General features: G+C 38.6%; 1 protein-coding gene across 16 annotated transcripts in view; it reads left to right on the top strand.

Annotated features, from left to right (window-relative positions):
• c2cd5 (C2 calcium dependent domain containing 5) overlaps nt 1–25544 on the top strand; it is a 33478-nt gene that overhangs the window by 952 nt on the left and 6982 nt on the right. For 4 of the 16 annotated variants that reach the window (XM_088340303.1, XM_088340310.1, XM_088340306.1 and 1 more), the window contains exons 2-26: nt 1062–1170; nt 1703–1789; nt 1962–2133; nt 2206–2301; nt 2507–2662; nt 2907–3153; nt 6724–6881; nt 10176–10264; nt 10571–10600; nt 11699–11807; nt 13154–13207; nt 15218–15332; nt 15444–15542; nt 18965–19076; nt 19342–19421; nt 19514–19700; nt 21131–21295; nt 22206–22250; nt 22703–22843; nt 24097–24160; nt 24235–24296; nt 24460–24558; nt 24641–24730; nt 24807–24885; nt 25378–25470. In XM_088340303.1, the coding sequence (XP_088196429.1) occupies nt 1081–1170; nt 1703–1789; nt 1962–2133; nt 2206–2301; nt 2507–2662; nt 2907–3153; nt 6724–6881; nt 10176–10264; nt 10571–10600; nt 11699–11807; nt 13154–13207; nt 15218–15332; nt 15444–15542; nt 18965–19076; nt 19342–19421; nt 19514–19700; nt 21131–21295; nt 22206–22250; nt 22703–22843; nt 24097–24160; nt 24235–24296; nt 24460–24558; nt 24641–24730; nt 24807–24885; nt 25378–25470 (2719 nt within the window). In that variant the 5' untranslated portion in view covers nt 1062–1080. Of the gene's footprint in view, nt 1–1061; nt 1171–1702; nt 1790–1961; nt 2134–2205; nt 2302–2506; nt 2663–2906; nt 3154–5409; nt 5526–6723; nt 6882–8675; nt 8889–10175; nt 10265–10570; nt 10601–11698; nt 11808–13153; nt 13208–15217; nt 15333–15443; nt 15543–18964; nt 19077–19341; nt 19422–19513; nt 19701–21130; nt 21296–22205; nt 22251–22702; nt 22844–24096; nt 24161–24234; nt 24297–24459; nt 24559–24640; nt 24731–24806; nt 24886–25377; nt 25471–25544 lie in introns of all 16 variants that reach the window. The other 12 variants (XM_088340316.1, XM_088340318.1, XM_088340315.1 and 9 more) reach the window with 10 other exon arrangements.

The raw sequence follows: 25544 nt of genomic DNA on the forward strand, positions 1-25544 counted from the left end.
GGATCACACATGAGTTAATCCCCCTTCCAGGATAGCCTGGCTGCAATAGATGTTGCAAGGGTATCAACAAACAATATACAGACATTGTCAACATGATACTTAGGTCATTCATAAGCTATAGAATATAAGTCTGTTTAGAATAGAAATGTCCTCATTCTCACTAAAGACATCATAGTGAGCAGTGTTTACAATGAGACTAGACGTGGTTCTCCAGAATATGCATGAAATAAAAGACAAAATAAGATGAGAAATAATATTAGGATAGATAAGCGGAACTTATAAGGAAACACTAGACAGGCCCAAGTTGTTAATGAGTCAGAAAATAGTGCAATGACATGTAGCCTTAACTTTATGCAAAACAAGACAAAAAAGATACACTATGAGGATCAATTTCTCTATAAATAGGCAAAATATTGTTTTCCTTAAAGTTTTGAGCATATTATACGATCACATGTAAAGTACAAGTTCATTTTGTACAGTACTTTTTATCCATCCATCCATTATCTGCACCGCTTATCCTCAGTAAGGTCGCGGGGGTGCTGGAGCCCATCCCAGCCATCCTCAGGCAGTGGGCACGGGACACCCTGAAATGGTTGCCAGCCAGTCGCAGGGCACACAAGGACAGACGACTCACTCGCTCATTCATACCAAAGGACAATTTGGACCGGCCAATTAACCTGACATGCATGTTTTTGGAATGTGTGAGGAAACCGGAGTGCCTGGAGGAAACCCATGCAAGCATGGGGAGAACATGCAAACTCCACACAGGAGGTTCGATCTCATGACCTCAGAACTGTACCGCACACGCGCTAACCACTGCGCCGCTGTGCTGCCCACATTACTTTCTAGCATCAGTTGATATTTACCTTTAGAAAAAAACGCTGCTATAAAATAAAACAAATTCATCACAAACCACACAAAGTGTTTTATCTGAGCCCTAAGCACTTTGTGTTTCCACAAAATTGGAAATTGAATTCTTTGTTCTCAGTTGTAGATACCTATATAACTCACAAACAGCAGTCTTTCCTTACAACCCCTCTTAAATACTAATTTGTTCGCAGATGCACCTAAATCTGAATCATGCCTGGAAAACTAAAAGCGAAGATTGTGGCAGGCCGCCACTTGCCTGTCATGGACAGAGCCAGTGAGCTTACTGACGCATTTGTGGAAGTAAGTAACAAGTGTTTTTGCATTATAGATGTGATACAGTTTCTTTATAACTTCAAAAATAGTAGTCTTGTGCATTTTTGCAGTATGTGACATTTTTATCCCGCTAGTACCACTTAAGAATTAACACTATTTCTTCGGGTTTCTTAACTCAGTTTTGAAAGATAATTTTGTGTGTGGAAACATGCCACTGAACCCCCAAATCCACACTGGGTACATTTTTTTGACCACATCAACCGGAGGCCCAGGCTTGCAACAGGATAAGCGACTGAGTGTGAAGAGACTAATATCCATAAACGCACACGGATTTTATTTGTTCCATGTGAAGGTATACTATATCACCTGGCCATGAAATTATGGTGCAGATCTTTACATGAGCTCATTTGGGATTTCATCACCTGGCAAAGTTCAAATTAATTTGCTTTTGTAAATGGATTAGAAATACCCATACTTTAACATACCTCTTCAATTGTGCTAGCTTTGTTTTCCCTCCTAATTAAAAAACATGAAACATTTTAATTGTTTTTCTATACAGGTCAAGTTTGGAAATATTACGTTCAAGACAGATGTTTGCCCCAAATCCCTCAATCCCCAGTGGAACTCTGAATGGTTTAAATTTGAGGTAAAGTTTGATGTTTATTTTTAAGTGCTCAATACATTTCAGTTGGGTGTAGTGTGTATCTCATTTTTTGCTGTACCATATGTAATTAATATGTATTGCATACAGTGTTGGAAATAACTGCATAAAATCCTTAAAATGGCAATTTGTGCCCTGGTTCCTTCTCTCTACGTAGGTTGATGATGAGGACCTGCAGGATGAACCGCTTCAGATCACAGTGTTGGACCACGACACATACAGTGCAAACGACGCCATCGGAAAAGTTTACATTGACATTGACCCTCTGCTGTGCAGTGAGGCTGCCTCTGTCATTTCTGGCTGGTTCCCCATCTATGACACGATCCACGGTAGGCCTACAGCACTTAAGCATATCTCTATGCGGCTGGTTGTCCTATAATTCTTATCTCTGTTGCTGTTAGGTATCCGTGGGGAGATTAATGTCCTGATTAAGGTTGAGCTGTTCAATGACTTGAACCGCTTCAGGCAATCCTCCTGTGGAGTCAAGTTTTTCTGCAGTAGGTTTTAATTCAAGTGTGCATTACCTAAAATAATACAAATGAGAACCAACACAATTTGGTCAAGCGGTTCGAAGATGAATTGTTATTCTTTTTCATAATGGTTGCTGTTTGGATGTAAAATGCCTTAGCTACAGTATTTAAACATCTAAAAGGTGAAAAAAATAGAGAAATAATGTCTTGACACATCACTTGTTTGTGGCAGCCACATCCATACCCCGGTATTACCGAGCAGCAATGGTTCATGGTTTTGTGGAGGAACTGGTGGTGAACGAGGATCCAGAATACCAATGGATTGACCGTATCAGAACCCCTCGAGCGTCCAACGAAGCCCGCCAGAGGCTCATCTCACTCATGTCCGGTAGGAACATCTATTTTATTCCTGTTTGTAGAACAAATTTGATACAAAATTAAATACATCTACTTCAATAATTGTCCTACACACTACTGGCTTAGACTGGTGAATTGGAGTACTGATTATATTTAGTGAAAAATCATGTGTAACCTCATTTTATGACTTTAAATAATTTCCTCTGGCCCACTAATCCGCCACACCAAGCTGTTGGGAATCACTGTTGTATATCTTGTCTGTGTGTTCATGTCAGGGGAGCTGCAGAGGAAGATTGGTCTCAAAGTGCTAGAGATGGGAGGGAATGCAGTTGTGGGGTACTTGCAGTGTTTTGACCTAGAGGGGGAGTCAGGTCTGGTGGTGCGGGCCATAGGTACCGCCTGTACCCTGGATAAAGCCAGCTCCGGAGGGAACACCGCCATAACCATGGCCAGCACAAACATGCACCCCAGCACAGCTCCTGCTTCCAATGCCTGCAATTCCCCTTCAAAGGACGGAAAGGAGTGAGTAGCAACGAGCATGGCGGGCAAATGTTGGTAATGTGCATGTGGTGGGAGAGTGTATGGCTCATTATTTCTGCATTGTGAAACATAACAAAGCACCCTAAGACACACACTCATAGAGAAAACAAAAAAGACGACCAAAATGCCACCTTCTCTTCCCCATCTGCTTGCACCCCAATTCTTTGTTTGTCTTGGCTCTGCATGTGGTACTTCAATATCCAATACTGTACTGTTATGGGGGGGAAATATAAGGAGATACTCAAAAGGCACACTGATCTTTACATGTGAAGTTAGTTTAGATGAGATTTGTATTGAATTACTTAATTATCATTTCATTAACAATTATATTTTTTTGTAAATCTTCTGACATGGTCTCCAATTGTTAACAGTGTGATAAGGAAAATTGTTTAACTATGTTTGTGATTAATCCAGAAATTTCATTGGTTTATTCATGAATCTTTAACCTGGATAACCTTGTTTGTCCATAGACAAATTACATGTAAAGTGTGTTGTGCATTTTTAGGTAGATCCCAATTTTTTACTTACTAGCACAATATCTCATTATAACTTTTTTTTTCCTAGAGAGTTTTTAGTGCATGTGGTCCTTTTCCCTTCTGGCATGTTGCACAGTGTAAGTGTACTTTAATGTGCTCTTACTTGTGTATGAGGGTTGGAAACTCTAGCATTGCGATACATTTTGCACTATTGCTTCTCTGACTGGATTTCTACTTCTCAATTTCATGCCTTGTGTTTTTTTTTCAATTCTAAAGTGATTTAATTTAGGCCTTCCATGTGGCATATGTAATATGGCTGTGTTTGCATTGTTGGAAAGAATACACTTATATTCTATGCAGATCCCCATTAAGCAGTTATAGATGATGACACATCTATTTTATTTTACATTCCAAAGACATGCATTTCAGGTGGATTGGCCGGTCCAAATTGACCCTAGGTGTGAATGAGCAAGTGAGTTGTCTGTCCCTGTGTGCCCTGCGATTGGCTGGCAACCAGTTCAGGGTGTCCCCTGCCCACTGCCCGATGATTGCTGGGATGGGCTTCAGCACCCCCGCGACCCTACTGAGGATAAGCGGTGCAGCTAATGAGATGAGATGAGAATATTGAAATGTTCAGGACTTAATTTTATCCCATGGATTTAAATAATAGTAATAACATCTATTGAACTTAAATGGCTGCTCTTGGTGTTTTTACATTATACAAAGGGCATGAATAAGACTATAATATGATCAATCATTTGGTAGTAACAGAGTTGGTGTGTCTCCTTTCTCTTAAATTTGGTTATTTGAGTAGATACTAGCATCACGGCGGATGAGCAGTTAGCACTACTGCGGCACAGTTCTGAGGTCATGGGTTCAAATCCAGCTCCCAGCCTTCCTGTGCAGAGTTTGCATGTTCTCCCTGCGCCTGTGTGGGTTTCCTCCGCGCATTCCGGTTTCCTCCCACATTCCAGAACAAGCATGGCAGGTCAATTGGTGACTCCAAATTGCCCCTAGGTATGTGTGTGCGTATGAATGGTTGTCATTGTCTGTACCCTGCGACTGGCTGGCAACCAGTCCAGGGTGCCCGCTGCCCTAGAATAGCTGCGGTGGGCTCTAGGGCCCTCCCTGACCCTAGTGAGGATAAGTGGTGCAGATAATGGATGGATGGTTGTGTAGACGCTAATTTGAATCTAGTACTGTATGTCAATAGTCTATGTAGTTTATTATTTGAGCAGACAGGGTAGGCCCAATCTTTCTGCCATATTAGCAGATATCCTTTATGCATCATATTTGTATCCACATTTGACAGACTCTGTTCTGTTCTAAATCTTTCCTCAGTGTAAATTTAGCCTTTATACTGTATCTCCATATACAATTTCATGATTTGCCTTCTACGATAACAACTTCTGAACTGCACAAGTCATTAGAAAGGAATTAAAATTACTCCTCCCAAAAAGTTATAGATTTTGTAATGTGATTTCTGTGGTAACACAATTATAAGATTGGTATGTATCTATTTAGACCTGTTGTTTTCATCCCTGTGACTCACAAAGTATAGGAAAGGCAAACTTATTTATCCCAACCTTTTGTTATTTGTTGTGATAGTGAATTTGTGTTGTAGCTTTGTGTGCTTTTCTTTCTGTCTTACTTTCTCTCTGGCTGCACAAGGACTGACACAATTCTCTTTATGTGGCCAACTCCACTGGTCGTCTCTCTTGCTCTCTTTTCTCCCCCGGTGTGTCCGTGCTCTTCGGCCCAGGTCTCCCTTAGCCCACGGATGCCGCTCCACCCACAACAGCCCAGTGCATTCGGCGTGCAGCGCGCAGAGACTGTCCCAGAACTTCTCTGTCTCTGTGCCGACACTCATCTTCTCTGGTATGCAGAGGCAGGGAAGGAAGGAAGTCTATTTAGACAGGATAGAGACGTATATATTTTTTTAACAATTTGACAGATTTTTAAAAATGTGTGGCATTAGAAATATCTTCCTGTGCGTTGTTATTAAATACAAAAAAAAGAAACTCGAAGTTAGGTTAACTGTTTGATATGCTGATTACTGTTTTGTAGTTGCAAACTCTTCCTTATTCTTTTTACTTTTCTTGGTTAATCAACGCAGTATACCAACACTCAACTCAGACATTCGTCTGAATGGATCAGTTTTAAACCTTTCTGGAAAATCCCTTAAAAAGCAATGCAACACAAGATCTTCATTCGAGGCGATCTCAAAGAGACTGCTATGATTAGAAAGGGGAGAGAATGCTGTTTTGTGTCCCAATTGTCCATATTTCTGTTTTTCATTTTATGTAGATTCTTTGTTTATCTTGTTTCATTGAAAACCACACACACAAAACTGAGAATAATGTAAAAAAACTGCAAAGTTAGGAGAAACCAAGTGAAAAGAAACACTTGAGGGAGGTTTATCATCAATGACAGGAATTTCAGCTTATGGCCATATGGACCTTAGTAGTCACCAAACTCAGGACTAAGAAAACACCAGAAAAAATGCCTACTGAGAAAAATAAATCACAAGACTATGCATTGAAAGAACTAAAAACTGGAATGTATTGATGTTAATAACAAGTTATTACTAAAAAGCCACACTAAAACGTGATCCTTTTATGCGTTATAATGGTAATTTGGAGTTAACTTGGAGCTTCTTTTTCTGGTATTTTTTTATAAATTGGTCAAATTGATCCAGAGACATTAGCATTGACTTGTTGCCAGATTGAATTACTTTGATAGAGCTCTTAAGAGCCATAAGCGAAGGGTGACCTGTGCTTCACTCAACTGGGGACACGTGCTTCTGTCGTCTTGTGTTTATTAGGTTTTTACTTGAGTTTTATGTGTGCTTTTATGTTTCTGTATCGTTGTCTTTTTCCTAATTTTGCTTTTCACGCTTGCTTTGTTTCCTTTTGCTTTTGTTCTTCAGCCATGTTTAGCACCTGAGCACACCTCTTGCAAAAACACTAATTTTTCACTTTTTCTATCGCACACATGCACAAACAGACGCACACACACACACACTCAAAGGGTAAGGCTGTGACTTATGGGTGTGTGTGTCATATTCTCCCACCAGGCCGGTATTTGTTGAGGATCTCCCCTCGTCATACGGCCCACTCACCCCTTTCAGAGCTCCCCCTACAAACCCCTTCTCTCCCTCCCCCTTCTCTCCCACACAAGCCAGCCGCCAGTCTTCATCATCAGACACAGACCTCAGTTTGACGCCCAAAACGGGTAAGCACATGAGGCATTGCTCCCATTAATCTGTCCTCATACCCTGCCAACACTACACTGAGGTGCTTACCTTGTGTTTTTGTGTCAATAGTTTGTTTTTTATTCTTACAATTTTTGCATCTTCATTTGTCATGTGGTCAATCCTTTGTACCAAAGATACAAACACTGCATGTGTCTTTATTTTGTTTTCTCATTATGTTTTCATAGAAGCACTGTGTCTTCTATTAACTGCACCGTTTTTAATATTAAATTGATATTACATGGTAGCCAGATATGAAAAACAAAAGTTCAAACTATTAATTATCAATACATGTTTTAATTGTTTTGTATAAAACAGCTCAAAGTTTTTTTGTTGTAGTGTTGTACAATATGACATTTTCCAAAAATGATCTACATTTTGGAGGGGTTATTATTACAATGGGATCTAATTTCTTAACTTGTTCCTACGACGAATTTACTTATTTACTTTTAAACAAATAAAACTGCTTTTTCTGGTTGTTTTTCTATAATATGACTCACGTTTCTTAGGTCTTTAAAGGATTTAAACTAATTTTGTAGGGTTTCAAACAAACCAACTAAATATTTGTGAGTGGCCAAATTTTTGCGTCAATGAGAACATAATGATCCATTTTGAGAACCCAATTTTTGGTATTACATCAAAAAAAAAATTTCAAACAAAACATCAACATTTTTGTGAGTTGATTTTGCAAAACAACCCAAGGAACTGGGTAAAACTAACCCAAGAAGTAGAGCAATTGGTCTAAACCCACATTAGGTTACATTTGATCCAACTTTTTTAATCGGGTGGCAAAAGTACTCATGCAGTGCTATAAACCAATGGTTCTCAACTGGTCTGACTTCAGGACCCAGCATCCCACCGTAATTACAAGGTGTGACCCAAATGAAAAGAAGAATTTACTAATTTATTGAATGAAAGGATTGTGCAGTTGAAACCAGCTATAATACCAAATATTCATGTTTTTAAAAAATGACCAGCAAAACTGAAAAAAAAACTTAAAACAATCCCTTTGAATGCTTAAATAGCTGCTTTTTGAATGAAATCCAAAACACTTCAACCCAGCATTTTTAACAGACTAACATGCGCAGTGATAAAAAGAAAAAGTGCAAATACTGAAATACAGATTTCAAAACAACTCAAATTATGTACTTATAGCAGAGAAACATCACCCACTGAACCCAAACAATCAACACAGCACTATGGAAAAAAATCAATATCTCCTTAGCAGTTATTATCCACAAACTCTAAATAAACAAAAAAAGCGCAATTCAAAATTATTCAGGTTTACAAATAGAACATTTCTCTCAAATTAGCTTAAATACCATACAATTTTAGTGCTTTGAAGAAAATCAAGAACCACTTGTTTTCACATTTGTTCTAAAACTAACCTGAGCTTGGTGGAATTAATAGGAGATCTCGGAATGTTTTTTTTTTTAATTATTATTGCCATTTACTGACCCTCAGATATTTTTTTTAGCATTATTTTGCCAAGGCAAAGGCCTCTGACCCACTGAAAACAGGTCTGCGACCCAATTTTGGGTTGGGATCTACCAGTTAAGGAACCATGCTATAAAGCAAACAACAGTAAGTAAAAATAAAGTAATTATAATTACACTGATGATCAAATTTGATATTTAGAGCTGACTTGAGATTCAATAAAAACAAAACAAAAAAACAAAAAACCAAGTCGAAGTGATCCCTATAATATCCAACTCCATTTATTCTCCTTCTGAAACCTTGAACTTCTCTCCTTCTCATGGCTCCTGGCTTGTTAGAGGAGCTTCTGCCTGTGAGACGCAGGCCGGGCATCTTCCTCTGCCCCAGCTCCCCTGTACTCTCCACATCTTATTCTGGTTCAGCGGGCGGGGGCGCTTCCGGGTCCACCCCTGGAAGCACCAACTTGCCCCCCCCTCCGTCCACCCACTCTGACTCCGCCCTACTGAGAAAGAGCGTGTCCTTCACAGAGGACTTTCTGCTGCCGGCTTCCGGTACAGCTTGGTTGCCGTGTGTAATTGTTGTCACTGGATTGCTGTAACAGCACGGTGTGAGTGACAACTGTAGATTCCATCAAGGGATGTTAAAAAGACTTATTGTATTTTTCGCACAATAAGGCGCACCAAAAAAAAAAAAAATTGGTCAGAAATTGAATGTTTCGTGTTGTGTACGGATAAAATTGGAAATGCATACCGGCGCATAGTCATATTTGTGCAAGTACTAATCATCTGGTATCGCTGACCACAATTGCATGACTATAGCGACAGTGGGAATCGAACGCGCATAGCGGCGGTGAGCGCGCCGAATTACAATTACCACAACACTATGTAGGAAAAGGCAAGGGATCTTATCTCATTATCACACTATTTTCAGTCATATTACCAGATACAAATGTTAAAAAAACAAGAAAACAAAGTTATTAAAAAGTGATGTAAAATGTTGTTTTACTTGTTCTTCACACAAACTAAACATTGTGACAAATTTTGTTGGATTTGGGTGGCCAAGTGGACGCACCAAATTACTTCCCACAACGCCTTTTTCTTCCTTCGGTTCAGAATCTTGTGTGCTCCGTAAAGACTTTGCGAGTCAGTTGTACAATCCTGTATTTTAGTGGGCTTTTCTGAACCACGGGCCTGATCAATGTCTCTCTTGTTACTCTACCCAATGATAACATCAACATCATGGGGCCCATGACTAAAAATAGTGTGATGTTGACATAAAATTAAAGCTTTTTCGTAGTTTGTCCGCATCCCTTGTCTAGTGGACAGGATCCGGGTTCTATTTTGATTCCTTTTGTATCCAGTTTTTGCAATTGTGATCCGCAATATAGTTTGACTCATCAATCACTGCACAAGTATGGTACAGATTTATTTTTAGTGCAATCCTAACCCTTACTCTGGTTCTAAGTCTATGCGCCTTATCGTCCGGTCGGTAATTCCCGTCTAAGTACTATTGTGTGCTGTGAGATTAAATAGCCCAAGGGCTAAAAACACATTACTCTAATAACTTATTTTTTTTGTGAGTCTTGTATGCGCCTTAACTTAATGAAGAATAGCAATGCTCTTATATTTCACTTGCCCGTTCAAACAAAAAATATATACCTGTATGCATCATTTTTAACTTTTTAACTGCCCTTTTTTCTCCTTAGAAGCACGCTAGTGAAGGTTCACCTGAGGGCAGTTATAGTTCCTTTGACATATCCTAACATTTACCCAATGCTGCTGTAAAATAAGCATATATAATGGTCTCCAGGGACATGACACTCTCTCTTCTATGACCAGGAATGGGCAGTGGGGGCAGTGCCGGCAAGGAGGCAGGAACTCTGAAGACGTTGCTCAGACAACAGACTCAGACTGCTCTGGAGCAGAGGGTACGTTGATTAGTCACTGGAACTGAGTGGCAGTGACATTTTTATTTTTGGGCGAATGCGTATTTTGACTTCTTCTTTTAAGTGCGTCCCCGTCTAAATATTTTCTTTTTCTCAAGATGTAGAATGAATAAATGTTATATTTTAGGCCTTTCATGTCAAGTAGGACATTAAATTCACACATGTTCGATAAAAAGCAGCTCGGGATTTTATTTCTTCACAAATGTCTCAATTTTTTGCTTTGAGATGCGTTTCCTCAAGAACAAACATTGTTCCCTTTCTGCCCCCTCGATCACCTTTGCATCTCAGGGAGCTTCTTCATTGTATTTAAACATCAGGGTATGTCTCATCTAAGTCAATTCTCCAGATTTCCCTATAACACTCTGTGAAGCTGACAGCCACCACCATGAATTTGCAAACCCGCTCTTTACACTCCTTGCCCCTAAAAAGGGTAGAATAGGGGGCTTGAGAGGATGTTGCGTGGCCTTCAGGTTTAAAAGAGTGCGTGACTTTGTATAGGACTCCTTTTTCCCCTCACGTCAAACTTCTCCTGCTCCTTCTGGACTGCGTTGCCCTCGGACAGGAATTAGCACGCTCACTACATCTTATTCCTGCCTAGTTTAGAACTCGAATGGGCTGTTGGTCATGTTTAGCATCCCATTTTCCATGCAAGATTTCAAGAAAATAAAACATGAATTTTTTATGTTTGTTTTCTCACAACACACATTCATGATGTGCCCCCCTATCATGTTTGGTTTACTTGACAAACTGCATCCACCACTACAACAAAATCAATGTTAAGAGGTGTAGTAGTTACTTGGGTTTTTGACATGCATGGGCTACAATATTGTTGTCTGTAGTGACACAATGCAGCTTAGATCTGTAGCTGCACTTTATCAACTGTGCATTTCAATATCTTCCAAATCTCCTAAGTAAGGGATTTGCATGGGGGTTGTTCTTTACTCTTGTTGCATGTGGCACATTCCAAACCTAAACTGACCCTTCCAGAATGGTTTAGGTTCCTGTTTTGTCAAAGTTGACCCATTTAGAACCAATTTAAGTGTAGACACAGTAGTTTTTGAATGGCTAATTGAACATTTCCATTCAAAACTTGAGGGTATCTACACCTGTTCAACCTGCCGGGATTTAATAAAAGCTGTATCAAAAGTGTCTCTTTTATAACGGCACTGCAAAGTTTGCATGGATTTGAGTCTTTATTATTTATTATGGTTCCATTTTTGACGTGGGTTTAGCCACTTGAGAAGGAAAAGTAAGATGAAGTGCATGTCTTCACTACTGCAAAGTTTAACCAGACCAGACTGAATAGCGAATTTACCTTTGATACAGTCCTTTTTTGTATATTGTATACAGGCATACATATTTCATAGACTTAGACATGGTTATGTTTTAAACAATTGGTATTCCCATTCTTACCAGGAGTTTCCCTTTTTCACGTTGACGTCTTTTCCACCTGCCTTTTTGGTCCACGTGGGTGGAGTCGTCAGTGCTCGCTCGGTCAAACTTCTGGATCGGATACACAACCCCGGTGAGTTCATGTGTTCAACAAATGTTTCTTGTCTAATTTCTGGTGACGACAAAATATTACCTTCCTTTTCATATGTGCATAGTTTGATCTGAGTTTTTAGGTTGAAGTCACAAAAATATATTTTTGTAAGTTATACAGATGAGTGTTTCTGGTCAGAGATAGAGAGTTGCTTTTTTGGAAATAGACAGCTAAGGGTTAAATCCTCTGTATAGGTTTAACGATAAAGGCACCTGCCTGTCATCTTGTTCATTTCTTTTTAAAACTGGCTGTTGATGTTACGTGATAGTTGTGTGTGTTTCATTGCCTGCTGTGTTATTGAGTGTGATGAACCCTAATGGTTGAAGCGCGATAATTAAATTTGGTGCATGGCTCCAGAATTGCCTGCTGCTGCTTCTGTGTGGTGTTTTTGGCTGCAGTCAGCATTGGGCTATGTACCAGATTGACTTTAAAAACTCGACTTCTATCACAAACAGCTGCACAATTTAATTAATCCGGAACAGTATCAGTCAAGAAAATATTTTAATGAAAAACTCCTAAAACGACAACAAAATTGGAAATCCTGCATCTTCAGTGTTTCCACCCTCATACAACAGTTTTTTAAATAAATGTCCAAGTCACTGGGCAGACAACAGCCCTTTTGTGAACATTTTCTTGTCTTTCTATGAAATCCTTCGTAGACTTTTGGTCTAAAAAGAACTGTTTTTTATACCGGATAATCCATAATGGGCTTCCATTCTATTTATTTTTTTTAATGCCCTCCCATGTTGGAAAAAAAATCATAGTTGGAGATGTGTGCTTTCTATTTATATATGCAACAACAAGAGATTCACATAAATAGCCAGTTTTACCATGAATAAGTATTTTTGATTGATGAATATTTTGATTTTGTGGTCATGAAAGCTTGAGTTAAGAGTATATCACATTAGGCAGCACAGTGCAATTTGTGGTCTTGTTGAAAAAAACTGTTCATATTAGATATTGCTATTTCTGTAAAGTATTAATTTATTATACAACCATGTTTGGGGTGTCGATGGCCAGCTGATTTATTTTAACTTGGGATAGCGGGATCATCAAACTACAATTTTAAATTGTTTGTCATATCTTTACATATATTCGAATTACTGTTTGCATACTTTTGAGTAAAATTATATATCTGTTTATCCCGGTAGGCAGAAATGTTGTCTTTGGTGTCTCATTCTTTTATGTTATCGCTACATTGATGAGTAAATATTGTGAGTGAAGTAGCACTGTCTTTGATTTAAATGGTGTGCCGCTGTTGTGTTAGATTGTACCTTCTCTTTTCTTTTTCTTTCTCTTTCCTGTACTAATGGTGTGATCTGGCCCAGCTTTGGGTAACGCGCGCTCGTACAAACTGCTAGACTGGAATAGTGTCTCGGCAGGTATTTCCCCCTTTTTCTGCTCTTACCAACAGGAGTTTTGGCAGCTCAGTGATGTGAAGGATCATTTCGTTGTTTTTAGTCAATTGATTTATTACCTTGCATAAAACTCAGTGAGCTGTCATCTCCTCTTTCTTGCGTGAATGTGTGCAGCTGTGCTGAGCTGAGTTGAGCATGCGCTATGCTCTCACCCACACCGAACCTGGCCTGATAAATCCTTCCGCACCTCCATTCCAACCCCCGACCGGCTCATTCCGCTGCAGCGCTCCCTTATTTTTGTTCTTAATCTATTTCATGTTTCTTCAAGTTGCATTCTGCATCACCCCTTCAAATACCCACCCAGTTGAAGTCCAAGAGCTTGAAAAATAACCACTGACCAGGCATGTGCACTCCTAATTGGGCCGTATTCATATGGAGACAAGGAAGGAAGGAGATGGAACAAAGAATGTATAAAAGTTTAGGAAAATTTGATAAACAAGGAATTATTGGGATGGACACAAAAGGTGTGTCTTTTGGGGTGGATAAGTTATAATACAATAGATCCTGGTGGATGAATATGGCCCTCCCCTGCCCGTAAGAGTGCTCATAATAGCAAGTATGCACGCTGGTGCCCGTGTGGCGGTCTGCTTTTGGTTCGCAAGAAGCCGATCGTGGGCTCGATGCCTGACATTCAGCCATTTGCTTTGTTTTTTCACTCCGTCTTTGATTCTTTTCCACCCTCCCTTTTATGGTTCTGTCCCTTTAATCACAAGTTTCATCTCAATTGGAATGTGGACCCACGGGGTGCGACTCAATACTCTACTGTAGCTTCCTTTTTATTGTGTGTTTATTTTATTGTTACTACTAGAACTTGTTATTTGCAACTTCATTTTTTATAAATGTAAATTTCATTGGACTAACGAGTGTTAACTTATTTTATCAAAGCCTCATGAGAATATTGAAAAACACCCACACAAGATGAAGGATTAATCATTGATTTTTGTTATTTTTATAATCCTGTATTCTGTTTTTGTCTGCCACACATACAATCCCCTTTTTCGTTATGTGGCAGATTTTATGGAAGGTGAGGCAATATAAATGAATGTTTTTGACAGACATTTTAAACACCGGGTCCTCTGTTTATGACTGAATTACAGTTGTTTGGCAACATTGTATCCCATTATACATATATAAGTTGGATCGCAGCCACTCAATGTTTATTCCATCAATAATTTTTACAAATGCTGTCGTAATTATTGTAAATGTTTGATTAACAAACATTTCCCCACTTTGATGATTTGCTCCCGTGGGTAGTTCCACCAAGTCTCCCCAAAGAACACACATAAAAACTTCCACTAACAACCCAGGAAAAAAACTTAACAAATTATGGTAGTCCCTCAATTGCTATGTATCACTAATATCCTAATACCTATTGCAACAAAGATAATTGTTGAATTTGTTCCCACATTTTCGACTAAATGTTTTAAGAAAAACAATGCAGATAGGTACATTTGTCCTTGTGCTGCTTTCATTATATTTGTAACTTCATAATCTTATATTTGTAGTCAGTTAATAGTTGCATGAAATAGGCGATACATGTGAACCTTTTAATTGCTGTCAGCATGTACTCTAACGCAAATCACAATATTCATAAAATGTCATTAACCGAGGACCCCTATAAAAGCAATTATAATCTAGTAATATTTTCTTGCAATTTTGCCTTCATCGTTATCATTTTCATTTTCACTCTGTTCTACAAAATGACAAAAGTTCATTTTGTCCTACTTTTAAAAACACAGTGGAACTCCGCGTGGAACCAGAAAATACATGGTGCCTGGTTATTTTCTGGTGGTTTAAGTAAACTAATCGAGACCGCAACAGAGAGATGTGTGTCAAAGTCATGTTGGCATGTTTGCTTTTTGATGGTCGAGTTTAGTGCGTCTTGCAAAGATAATTTCAAATCAGTAATGGTCATCTTTTCGGGCAGTGATATTGCTTTCATTTATGTTGACTGTGACATTGTATATTTTTCAGATGAACCTGAAACCCGTGACGCTTGGTGGGAGGAGATAAGACAGGAAATCAAGTCTCATGCCAAAGCTCTCGGTTGCCATGCCGTCGTAGGATACAGCGAGAGCACCAGCATTTGGTATGGACTGTATGGTTTTCAATGAAATATTTTTTTAATATCTTTTTTCTAAATCTATGTAAACTACTATTATTTATCTTTCTTTCCTTTTCCTCACTGCAACCCACTCAGTGAGGAGGTGTGCATTCTATCTGCGTCTGGCACAGCTGCCATCTTAAATGCTCGCTACATGCGCGAAGGCTGTTTGGATGTCGGAAGCCTGGACCATAGGTGCTTTTGATCCAAGTTTCACTATGCATAATTTAATATGTATTGGAACTGTTAGATACACTGCATCATTTTTACCTGATAAACAACTTTTTTAAAGGTACTGTATATAATTGTGTATAAACACTTTTTTTTTTTACCTAAACAATTTTGGGTGCGCATTATGCTCAAGTTTTTGCGGTAATGTATTACAGAATTTGTGCAACGATTGATCAGTCAAAAAATATCTCTGACCAAAATTGCGAAACTCTGGATGCGACGGGATTCCCAGGCTGCGGCTGTGACAGCGCCAAATCCTGTCCACTAGACAGCTGTGACGTGTGAAAAAGCATTTGATATTATCTCATTAACAAACTATTTTTATTAACGGTACCAGAGACCAATGTTAAAGATTGGAGTCATTCTGAAAGATATGAATAAATACAAAAAAGCAGGATGAGGAAAACAACTCTTTGGTGTATCTGATGATGAATCGGATTTTAATGGACATTGAATAAATTGTAAATTTTGTGTTCGTATTGTGTTTATAGTTTACTTTGTCAATAAATCAATTAAATCATTGCCACATACTGGACTGTCTCAGAAAATTAGAATATTGTGATAAAGTTCTTTATTTTCTGTAATGCAATTAAAAAAACAAAAATGTCATACATTCTGGATTCATTACACATCAACTGAACTATTTCAAGCCTTTTATTATTTTAATATTGCTGAATTTGGCTTACAGCTTAAGAAAACTCAAAAATCCTATCTCAAAATATTAGAATATCATGAAAAAGTATACAAGTAGGCTATTCAACTAATCACCTGAATCATCTAATTAACTCGAAACACCTTGCGAGGTTTCCTGAGCCTTAAAAACACTCAGTGTGGTTCAGTAAACTAAATCACAAGTATGGGGAAGACTGCTGATCTGACTGCTGTCCAGAGGACCATCATTGATACCCTCCATCAGGAGGGTAAGACACAAAAAGAAATTTCTCAAAGAGCAGGCTGTTCACAGAGTGCAGTTTCAAAGCATATCCACAAAAAGTCTGTTGGAAGGGAAAAATGTGGCCGGAAACGCTGCACAACCAAGAGAGATGACCGCAGCCTTAACAAAATTGTGAAGAAGAGCCGCTTCCAGAATTTGGGGGAGCTTCAAAGACAGTGGGCTGAAGCTGGAGTCCAGGTATCAAAAGCCACAGTTCACAGACGTGTCCGGGAAATGGGCTACAATAGCCGTATTCCCATGGTCAAGCCACTTCTGAACTCAAGACAACGGAAGAAGCGTCTGACTTGGGCTATGGAGAAGAAGCACTGGACAGTTGCAGAGTGGTCCAAAGTCCTCTTTTCAGACGAAAGCAAGTTTTGCATTTCATTTGGAAGTCAAGGCGCCAGAGTCTGGAGAAAGGCTGGAGAGGAGCAAAATCCAAGTTGCTTGAAATCCAGTGTGAAGTTCCCACAGTCAGCAATGGTTTGGGGAGCCATGTCAGCTGCTGGTGCTGGACCACTGTGTTTCATCAAGTCCAGAGTAAATGCAACTGTGTACCAAGAGATTTTAGAGCACTACATGCTTCCATCTGCTGAAAAGCTCTATGGAGATGAGGATTTCATTTTCCAGCATGATCTGGCACCTGCCCACAGTGCCAAAACCACCAGTAACTGGTGCACTGACCATGGCATCACTGTCCTTGATTGGCCTGCTAATTCCCCTGACCTGAACCCCATCGAGAATTTGTGGGGTATAGTTAAGAAGAAGATGAAAGACACCAGACCTACAAATGCAAATGAGCTGAAGGCCGCTATCGAAGCATCCTGGGCATCAACAACACCTCAGCAATGCCACAGGCTGATTGCCTCCATGCCACGCCGGATTGATGCAGTAATCCGTGCAAAAGGATTCCCAACCAAGTACTGAGTGCATCAATGGACATTTTCAAATGTTTGATTTAGTTTTGCTGTTATAAAATTATTTTTTGACTTGGTCTGAGGAAGTATTCTAATATTTTGAGATAGGATTTTTGAGTTTTTTTCAGCTGTAAGCCAAAATCAGCAATATTCAAATAATAAAAGGCTTGAAATAGTTCAGTTGATGTGTAATGAATCCAGAATGTATGACATTTTTGTTTTTTTAATTGCATTACAGAAAATAAAGAACTTTATCACAATATTCTAATTTTCTGAGACAGTCCAGTATATTCAACAACGTTTGTCGCCTACAATGCTTGGTGTGTTTTGAGCAAAAGTGAAACAAAATTTTAGAATGTGCACGTTTTACACATTAAATACGGCATATGTAACAGAAGTGAAAAAAATAAAATGTTTAACTGACACATTAAGTTTCAATATTGGGCAAAAGTGAGCAATTTCAGCAACTAAACATTGTGAGCATTGTTTTTGCAAAGCACAGTGGTTTTTGTGATCCTTTTTAGTGATGTAATATATTTAAATTAATGTACTTAAGCCCTTAACAGCGGGCTGCCAGACATTTAATAAACAAATACGTGTCTGTACGATGTCACCAGTCACTAAAATACATCATGCCGCAAATCATTGGAAAATGTAATCTCTTGGGATTCAAGATATGGTTACCATTCAAAATATACTCATCACAGAAACATCACGATCAGTCTGAGACAAGATACTCGAAAACTAAAAAGCCAGGGTAACTTACCAATTACGTCCCCTGGCCATCAAATTATTTGAATCTCCTCTCAATGGCTTTGTTACATCAAGGACAATCTAGCGAATCCAACTGTGTAAAATTTTTACTTCAAAACACATAAGGCCAACAGATTAAAAAAAATCCGCCTAGAAGCATGTCTGTTTTGTTCGACGTTCCTGGTAATTTGTTCATTTAGCTCCAAAACTCCTCTTTAAAAAATAGACATACTCGTAAATTGGTAGCTTCTGACCTTTTGATTAACATCACTTTCGGCCGATAGAAGGCTTTTTTGAGGGTCCACAGCCTGCATTGGCCTACACTGCCGTGTTTATTAAAAGGGACATCCCCTCCTGTAGCTCCGAATATTTTAGCCAGTAGAAACCAATTTAAAGGATGATTGACACATTGGTGAGCCAATGAAATTCCAAACATGATTTTATTCCATTTTCCAAAGTGAATTAAAATCAGAGCATAGAATAGATGCGCAAAGCAATCTGTGATTTCTTTTTACGCACCATTATTACGGTCAAGTTTGCACATTGATTTGACTTCTGGAAAGAGAAGTTAAACATTTATAACTCTTCCACAGTGTCTAAAAATATGGCCAAAGTAGAATATACATTTGCAAAGGTTTGAATGGTCGTCTCCGAACGGCCACTTTTGGGAATGCCTAAACATACCCATAGAAAGATGTGCAAACAAATGTAAAGGGTTAATGCATGTTGATTCACTTAAATTCAGTGTGTAAAATCTGACAGCAAATTGTTGCGTTCTGCAGGTTCGAGGAGCCTTCTCCTTCCAGTTGCAGCTTCTGTCACATACCTTACGATGAGTTCAACATGCCCTTTCCTGCCCAGCTTACCTACTGCTACCTTTGCAGACGCCAAAAGGTATCAAGTGCATTGATGCTGTTTGACAGTGTTTTAATTTCGTCTGAAGGATTTGTAATTCATTACTTCATAAAGGCCTAAGGGCTATTACAGAAATCGATTTGTTTTTCCATGTCTTTTAACTAATCAGTTTCCTGTTTTAAGATCCACAACATGCACTGACAAATCCTCAGTATTTTCAAGTGCACGTATCTTGGACTAAAAAATTACAACTGTTTGTACGGCAGGTAAACCGCTTACTTTTTTAAGTATTCTTTTTTGTTAGGTCCCGGATGTACTGTTCACTACAATTGACCTGCCATCAGACGCAGCCGTCACAGGAAAAGGCTGTCTCATTCAGGCCAGGTATGCCGCCTCCCAAAAAATTAAATGAGAGAAAAATCATTCGCCCATCCTTCGAAGTAATGAATTATAACGCCAGTGATTTGTTGCCTCAGACTTTGCCGTTTGAAGAAGAGGGCACAAGGGGAGGTTAACGCCACGGCCATCTCCAACCTGCTTCCGTTTATGGAATACGAACTGCACACCCAGTTGATGAACAAGCTAAAGCTGCACAGCATGAATGCTCTTTTTGGCCTCCACATACAGATCAGTGTTGGCGAGAACATGCTGCTGGGGTTGGCTGTACGTCTACTTTTTTATTTAATACTGCAGGGGTCAGGAACCTTTTTGAACAGAACAGGCATAAAAGCGAGAGAGAGCCATACCATATCTTTTTAGACAAAATTCAACAAAACCGCCAAACATGCACAATTTTTAGCGTATTTCACTGTGTGACATTTTAAGATTTGATCAAATTTATGAAATAATAATCATGCCAGATCCTGTGTCCCATATCAATATAAATATACCACCCAAGATTTGTCTCCCTCCCACAGTTACTTAAAGGGTGTTGAGGCTCATTTTCGGTCATTTTGTCCTAAATAATAGTTTCAAGACAAGGTGCAAGCAAAGTTCTTTTGTAAAAATGTCTCAAATGTTGCAAACAATGATGCCAACATGTTTACCTTCGGTGTGGATGGCGCTGCACAGAGAGAAAGAATGCGTGCCGTGTGCATAGCTATGACCATCCGACCGCTCACCAAATAATACTGCTTTGGGTGCTTGCCTGGCGTTTTTGGGCATTAACAGGTTCTGTGGGTTTTTATCATAAAGTGTTTCAACAGTCAACATAAATTGTTTAATGAGCTTCCATATAAAGGATTCCTTAGCGATGTACAGAAAAAAACGGGTCTGTTGATGTGACTAAACCGTAGTTGAAACTGCTCTATATACACGGGCCGAACCACTTTATATTTCAGTGTTATATTTGCTTCGCATGTGCAAATTTCGACTAAACATATATTTGATCTGGAACAACATCAAACAGATTTGCATGAGTTGTATAGACTGATTCCATATTTATTTTCCTTAGCTTGCTCTATAAAAGTATCATTTACTGACTATTGCAATCTTGTTTCTTAATTTATTTTTGTGTTTCTGAATGCCAACATGTTCCACTTGGGAATGACCTTAGGATTGTTTCATGTTTGTGAGTTTTTTTTCCACAGAATAAAATGTCTGAGTGAGGGCGTGCCCAAGACTGTTGATTCCATACTTTTTTACTAGGGGTTGTGTATGTATATGTATATATTTATATATATATATATATATATATATATATATATATATATATATACATATATACATATATATATATATATATATATATATATATATACATATATACATATATATATATATATATATATATATACATATATACATATATATATAGAGAGAGAGAGAGAGATACACACACACGCTGAATGGAACCCTTTGTAGTATCAGTGTTGCTTTTGCTTTGCATGGTTTACGGTCTGATTCTTCAGTTCACATTTGGAATGATTTAGGAAAATCGCGATTGTCTCACTTCATCTCCGAGCCTGATGAAAAATTGAAATGGGTTCCCGACACTAACCTTTTTCTGATTCAAACAAGGGATATCACGCCACCCAAAAAGCTTTCCTGTAATAAAGCTCTCTTTGCTTACTGCAGCTTTTGTATGTGTTCAGTCGGCTACAGGTGTGTATCTGACAGCGCTACCATCACCAGGAGGCATTCAGATCGCAGGCAAGACTCCGGGTGACATGAGCAACGAGCAACACATGTTGAGCATCCAGAAGAGGATCAACGACACCATTGCCAAGAACAAGGAGCTCTATCAAATCACGCCACCGGTTAGACTCTACATCCACCACTCACGCAGAAAGCTGATGCCCTCCGCCAAATATTTTCATGGTAGATCTTTACTGGGCCATTATAAAAGAGAAAGCATTAATTTTGATTAAGCATTGAGTTTGATACCGTTTTTATAAAGGCACTTATACGAATGGCAGCCACTCCAGCAGCTCCCGTGTTATTTTCGATTGTTCTCAGCTCAGGGATGCTGCTGGAAAAGTGAATTTCCCTTCGGGGATGAATAAAGTATCTATCTATCTATCTATATTTACTAAAGTATTTCGGGGGGGATAAACACCTATTTCACACTGAACCTTATAAATAACCAATTAGCCTCATAAAAATATAAATGAATGGAGACTAGGGGTCTCCAACCTTTTTCAACCCGAGAGCTACGTTTTGATACTAATTAGCGCAAATGAAACAGAGTTTGATATGCGTTTCTAAAAGAACTTATCATGTTATTACTAATAATTTGAAGTTGAGTTAAATAAACTCTGTAAACCAAAAAAAAAAGAAAAATCATTTTACTAGAAAATCACATTAGCCCAGCACTGGTATTCTATTTTCAGAACTGTTCCGCCAACACATTAGCTATCCTTGGGGGTCAACCTGTTGCCCGTGGGCACCACGTCCACGTTGGAGACCCATGATGAAAAAATTAAATATTAACTAAAACATAGGTAAATAAATTGATGAATATGCATGGAAGGAAAAATAATTAAATCCTGTAAACCGTTCTTATTTTCACCCACTTTAGCGATTGAACTAATGAGCGCAGCTAGTATACTTGTATAAAACCTTTCATTATCTTGTGGCCTCAAGTCCTCATACACGGTTCTACAGTATATTTCTTTTTTTATGTGTGTCTTGATAATCTTACCCCTTTTCTTTCTCTGATCATCAAAGAAATTATTTACCCTGGACCCCGAGGTGCTCAGCGACATAAACATGGTACTGATCGCTGTGCGGCACGGCAACGCATGACAAACGCTTCACTCTTGTTAATCACAACTTCTACCAATGGCTCTTTTTGATAGCTGTTTAACTTGGGGTGTTGGGTGTGTGGGGATACTCTAGAGTAGGCCAAAGGGTAACCCACTTGTTCCTTACAGAAGCCTTTTGTCATTGTAACTGGTTGTATTTGTTAATTGTGTACATCATCCCTGCCTATTCACACTGTGGATGTGTTTGTAGTGAATTGTGTGTGTGAGACACTGCTTCTCCTGCGCTGTTTTCCAATAACACCAGCCATAAAGTCATTGAGTGAAGGTGGTAAATGAGCGAGCATGAGGGGTGTTGTTAACATACTGTCGTCCTTCTGGTCTCGGTTTGAAGCCGTGCTATGTTATTGCATTAATTAAAGCACTCATTTCAGTTTGTTGTTTTGTTTGTTTATTTTGCAGGAGCTCACGGAGGAAGTGGTGGGTTCTCCAATCCCGGAACCCCGACAACGTACCAGGCTGTTTCGATCACACTCTGAGAGTTCCGATGAACTTTCAGAACTGGACCTCTCTCATGGCAAAAAGGATGCTTTTGTCCTGGAGGTGTGTCAGTTATGTTGTTGCAATAATGTTAAAGGCCTTTAAATATATATAAGATTGCCATTGATAAGGTTACAGTAAAAAAGAAGTGTTGCTTACATAACCGTTTTTTTTCTAAAATAATAAAATATTTAAGTTTTCAAGGCGTACAGGATTTCTGATTTACAAAAAAACAGGTTCTTGAAATCATTACATGCTTACATTTTATTATTGTGTTTTCAAGGATTGGAAAGTGCTTGAATTTTTGGTGAAGTGCTAAATCGTTGTCATGTTTCTCAACAAGTCTGCTTAAAACTGATGCAGCTCCTCTTTGCTATTGCATTTTTTATTCCCTGGTGATTAACGGCAGCTAACTTTAGGTCCTTTGAAATTGTCCTATGGAGTGTCATCGAACCCCAAGGGTCGCGCCCAAGAGGGCAGGTGCATGCTACACCAAAAACTGGGCACTATGAAATGTGTTATTATGCAAGGATTGCCTTTTAAATTATGGACATTTATTATGATCTAGCATTTCCCATGTCCTGCAACTGAAAATGTAGTCTACATATTGGAGCCCTTTTACCCAACAATTGTAAGGTATGAGATTTGTCTCAAAAAACAATATATCGGCAGTTTACTCAAGATCAAAAATATGTTTTTCTTTATAAATGCACATGAGTAAAAATGCCCAAGATTAAAAATTGCAGATGTAAATAGCAGATGTATTTGTGGCTCTGCAAAATACAGGGTTCACACCTGATTCGTTCTTTAAATGGTACTGGAAAAATTGTAAATTGTCTTTGAATGTCCTCAAAAAGTGCTTAAAATTGGCCACGAAAAAAGGTGTTCTAACCCTGGAAAAAGAAAATCACTGCCTCAGTTTTTCTCGTTTTCAGGTCTTAGCTATTAATTGTAAAAAAACACATTTTCCTGTACAAATTTGATATATACGACTCTACATTTGTATGTTTATTTAATCAAAATATAAGTTTGTGATTTTTACTATTCATGGGTACTTAATATTTTTTCAATTTCATAACTATTATTTGTTTTGATATAGGCACTGCATATTGTAAACAAACATAAAGTAGTAAAACTATTTTACGCATAACAGTTTAACATGTTGTTTTTATAGGTCGTTAGATTGTAATTAAAGTGCTTAAATCTGACTGCATATGATAATAAATTATTTTGAATTAAATAATCTAATTTGCAAACTTAACATATTTGTTCAGCACTATTCTTGAATCACATCCATTTGGGTATCCACATTTTAGATTGACGACACTGACGCCGTAGAAGATATTCACTCCCTGCTCACAGACGCCTCTCCTCCCACGGGTGTGTAAACCGAGTCATCACTACTAAAGCGCACTTTTCGGTTCTCAGTACACTGTTCACATTTTTGTTTTTAGGGTTCCACAGCTGCAACACTGAGACCATGCCTGGGATTTATAACTGGACTTCTGGGATACAGGTCTCTCATCATATAGCATTGTTGTTTGTAATTATAGAGCAGACATTGGTTTGTGAAAGTCGTTGCAGTAGTATACAACCATCTGATGTCCCCAATGTGTACCTTAATTAAATTAGACGCACACGTATGTCACTTGTGACTGACCGTGATTGGTGTTTTACAGATGTTTACATCAGTGAGGGTGTTGAGGCTGAGTAACGCCAATCTGACCAATCAAGGCTTGAATAAAATCTTCACTGACCTTTGTGAAAACCTGCTGAAGGTACTAATGATAAACATAAAATTGTCAAGTTTTAAAAGTGAAATGCTACAAGTGGCTAAACAGTTTGTTTGGTCCATTTCAGAGTTTGTACTTCAAGTTGCGCTCTATGATCCCCTGCTGTATTTGTCATCTCAACTTCACTGTAGCGGTGCCTGAAGAAGAACTCATACAGGTGAATTAGTTGTCTCTCACATTCACTTTGCTTCCCGTAAAGCCCATTCATGTACACATTTATGTTGTCCATGCAGGTTGCCGTGACAGCAGTCGCCATGACGTTCGACAAGGAACAGTCCCAGGAGAAACCCATAGACAAGCCCATCACCAAAGGTCGGTGTAATTTGTGGATACAAAGAATGATTTATTAGTTTTTTTCTTGCGTCCCTTGCTTGTAATTTACTTTCTACTTTATTTCAGTGTGTCTGGGAGCTCAAACTCAAGTTAGGGGTTGCCTACACTTTACTACTAGGCAAACATTTGTTAACCTTTTTGTTGTGTAATTTAGGAAATACAACTCAAGCAAATAAATGTGCAAAATAGCGCATTATCTATTGGATAAACATAAGCAATACATGTAAAAGGAAAAGTGTTTTTTTATAACTTGTTAACATTTTGGATTAGTTTGGTTGGGAAAGATTAAAAAGCCTAAGAAGCCTTATGAAGCCGGCAGTGGCCTCATTTTAAACTGAGTCTGAACTGTTAATACAGGCATCAAAAGTGATTTAAATAATATTTATGTCCTATTTAAACTAGACAACAACATTGGTAGTTTCTGATTATAAACCGCATCAGTATTCGGACTCTATGTCTCTGTGGTTTTAGGATGCAATGAGACTGAGGAGCAGCTTCAATTTCCCCTGGAACTCTGTGCCGACTCCCCTTCCACCAACACACTGCCGACATCAAAAATCTCAGGTAACATCAAGGTTTCACCTGGAGATTATTCTCCTGTTTTTACTAACAGCGTTTGCCACCAATTTCCTCCGTTA

The sequence above is a fragment of the Urocampus carinirostris genome, chromosome 7 (genome assembly GCF_059441175.1).
Source record: "Urocampus carinirostris isolate Australia breed hairy pipefish chromosome 7, RoL_Ucar_1.0, whole genome shotgun sequence".
Taxonomy (NCBI): Eukaryota; Metazoa; Chordata; class Actinopteri; order Syngnathiformes; family Syngnathidae; genus Urocampus; species Urocampus carinirostris.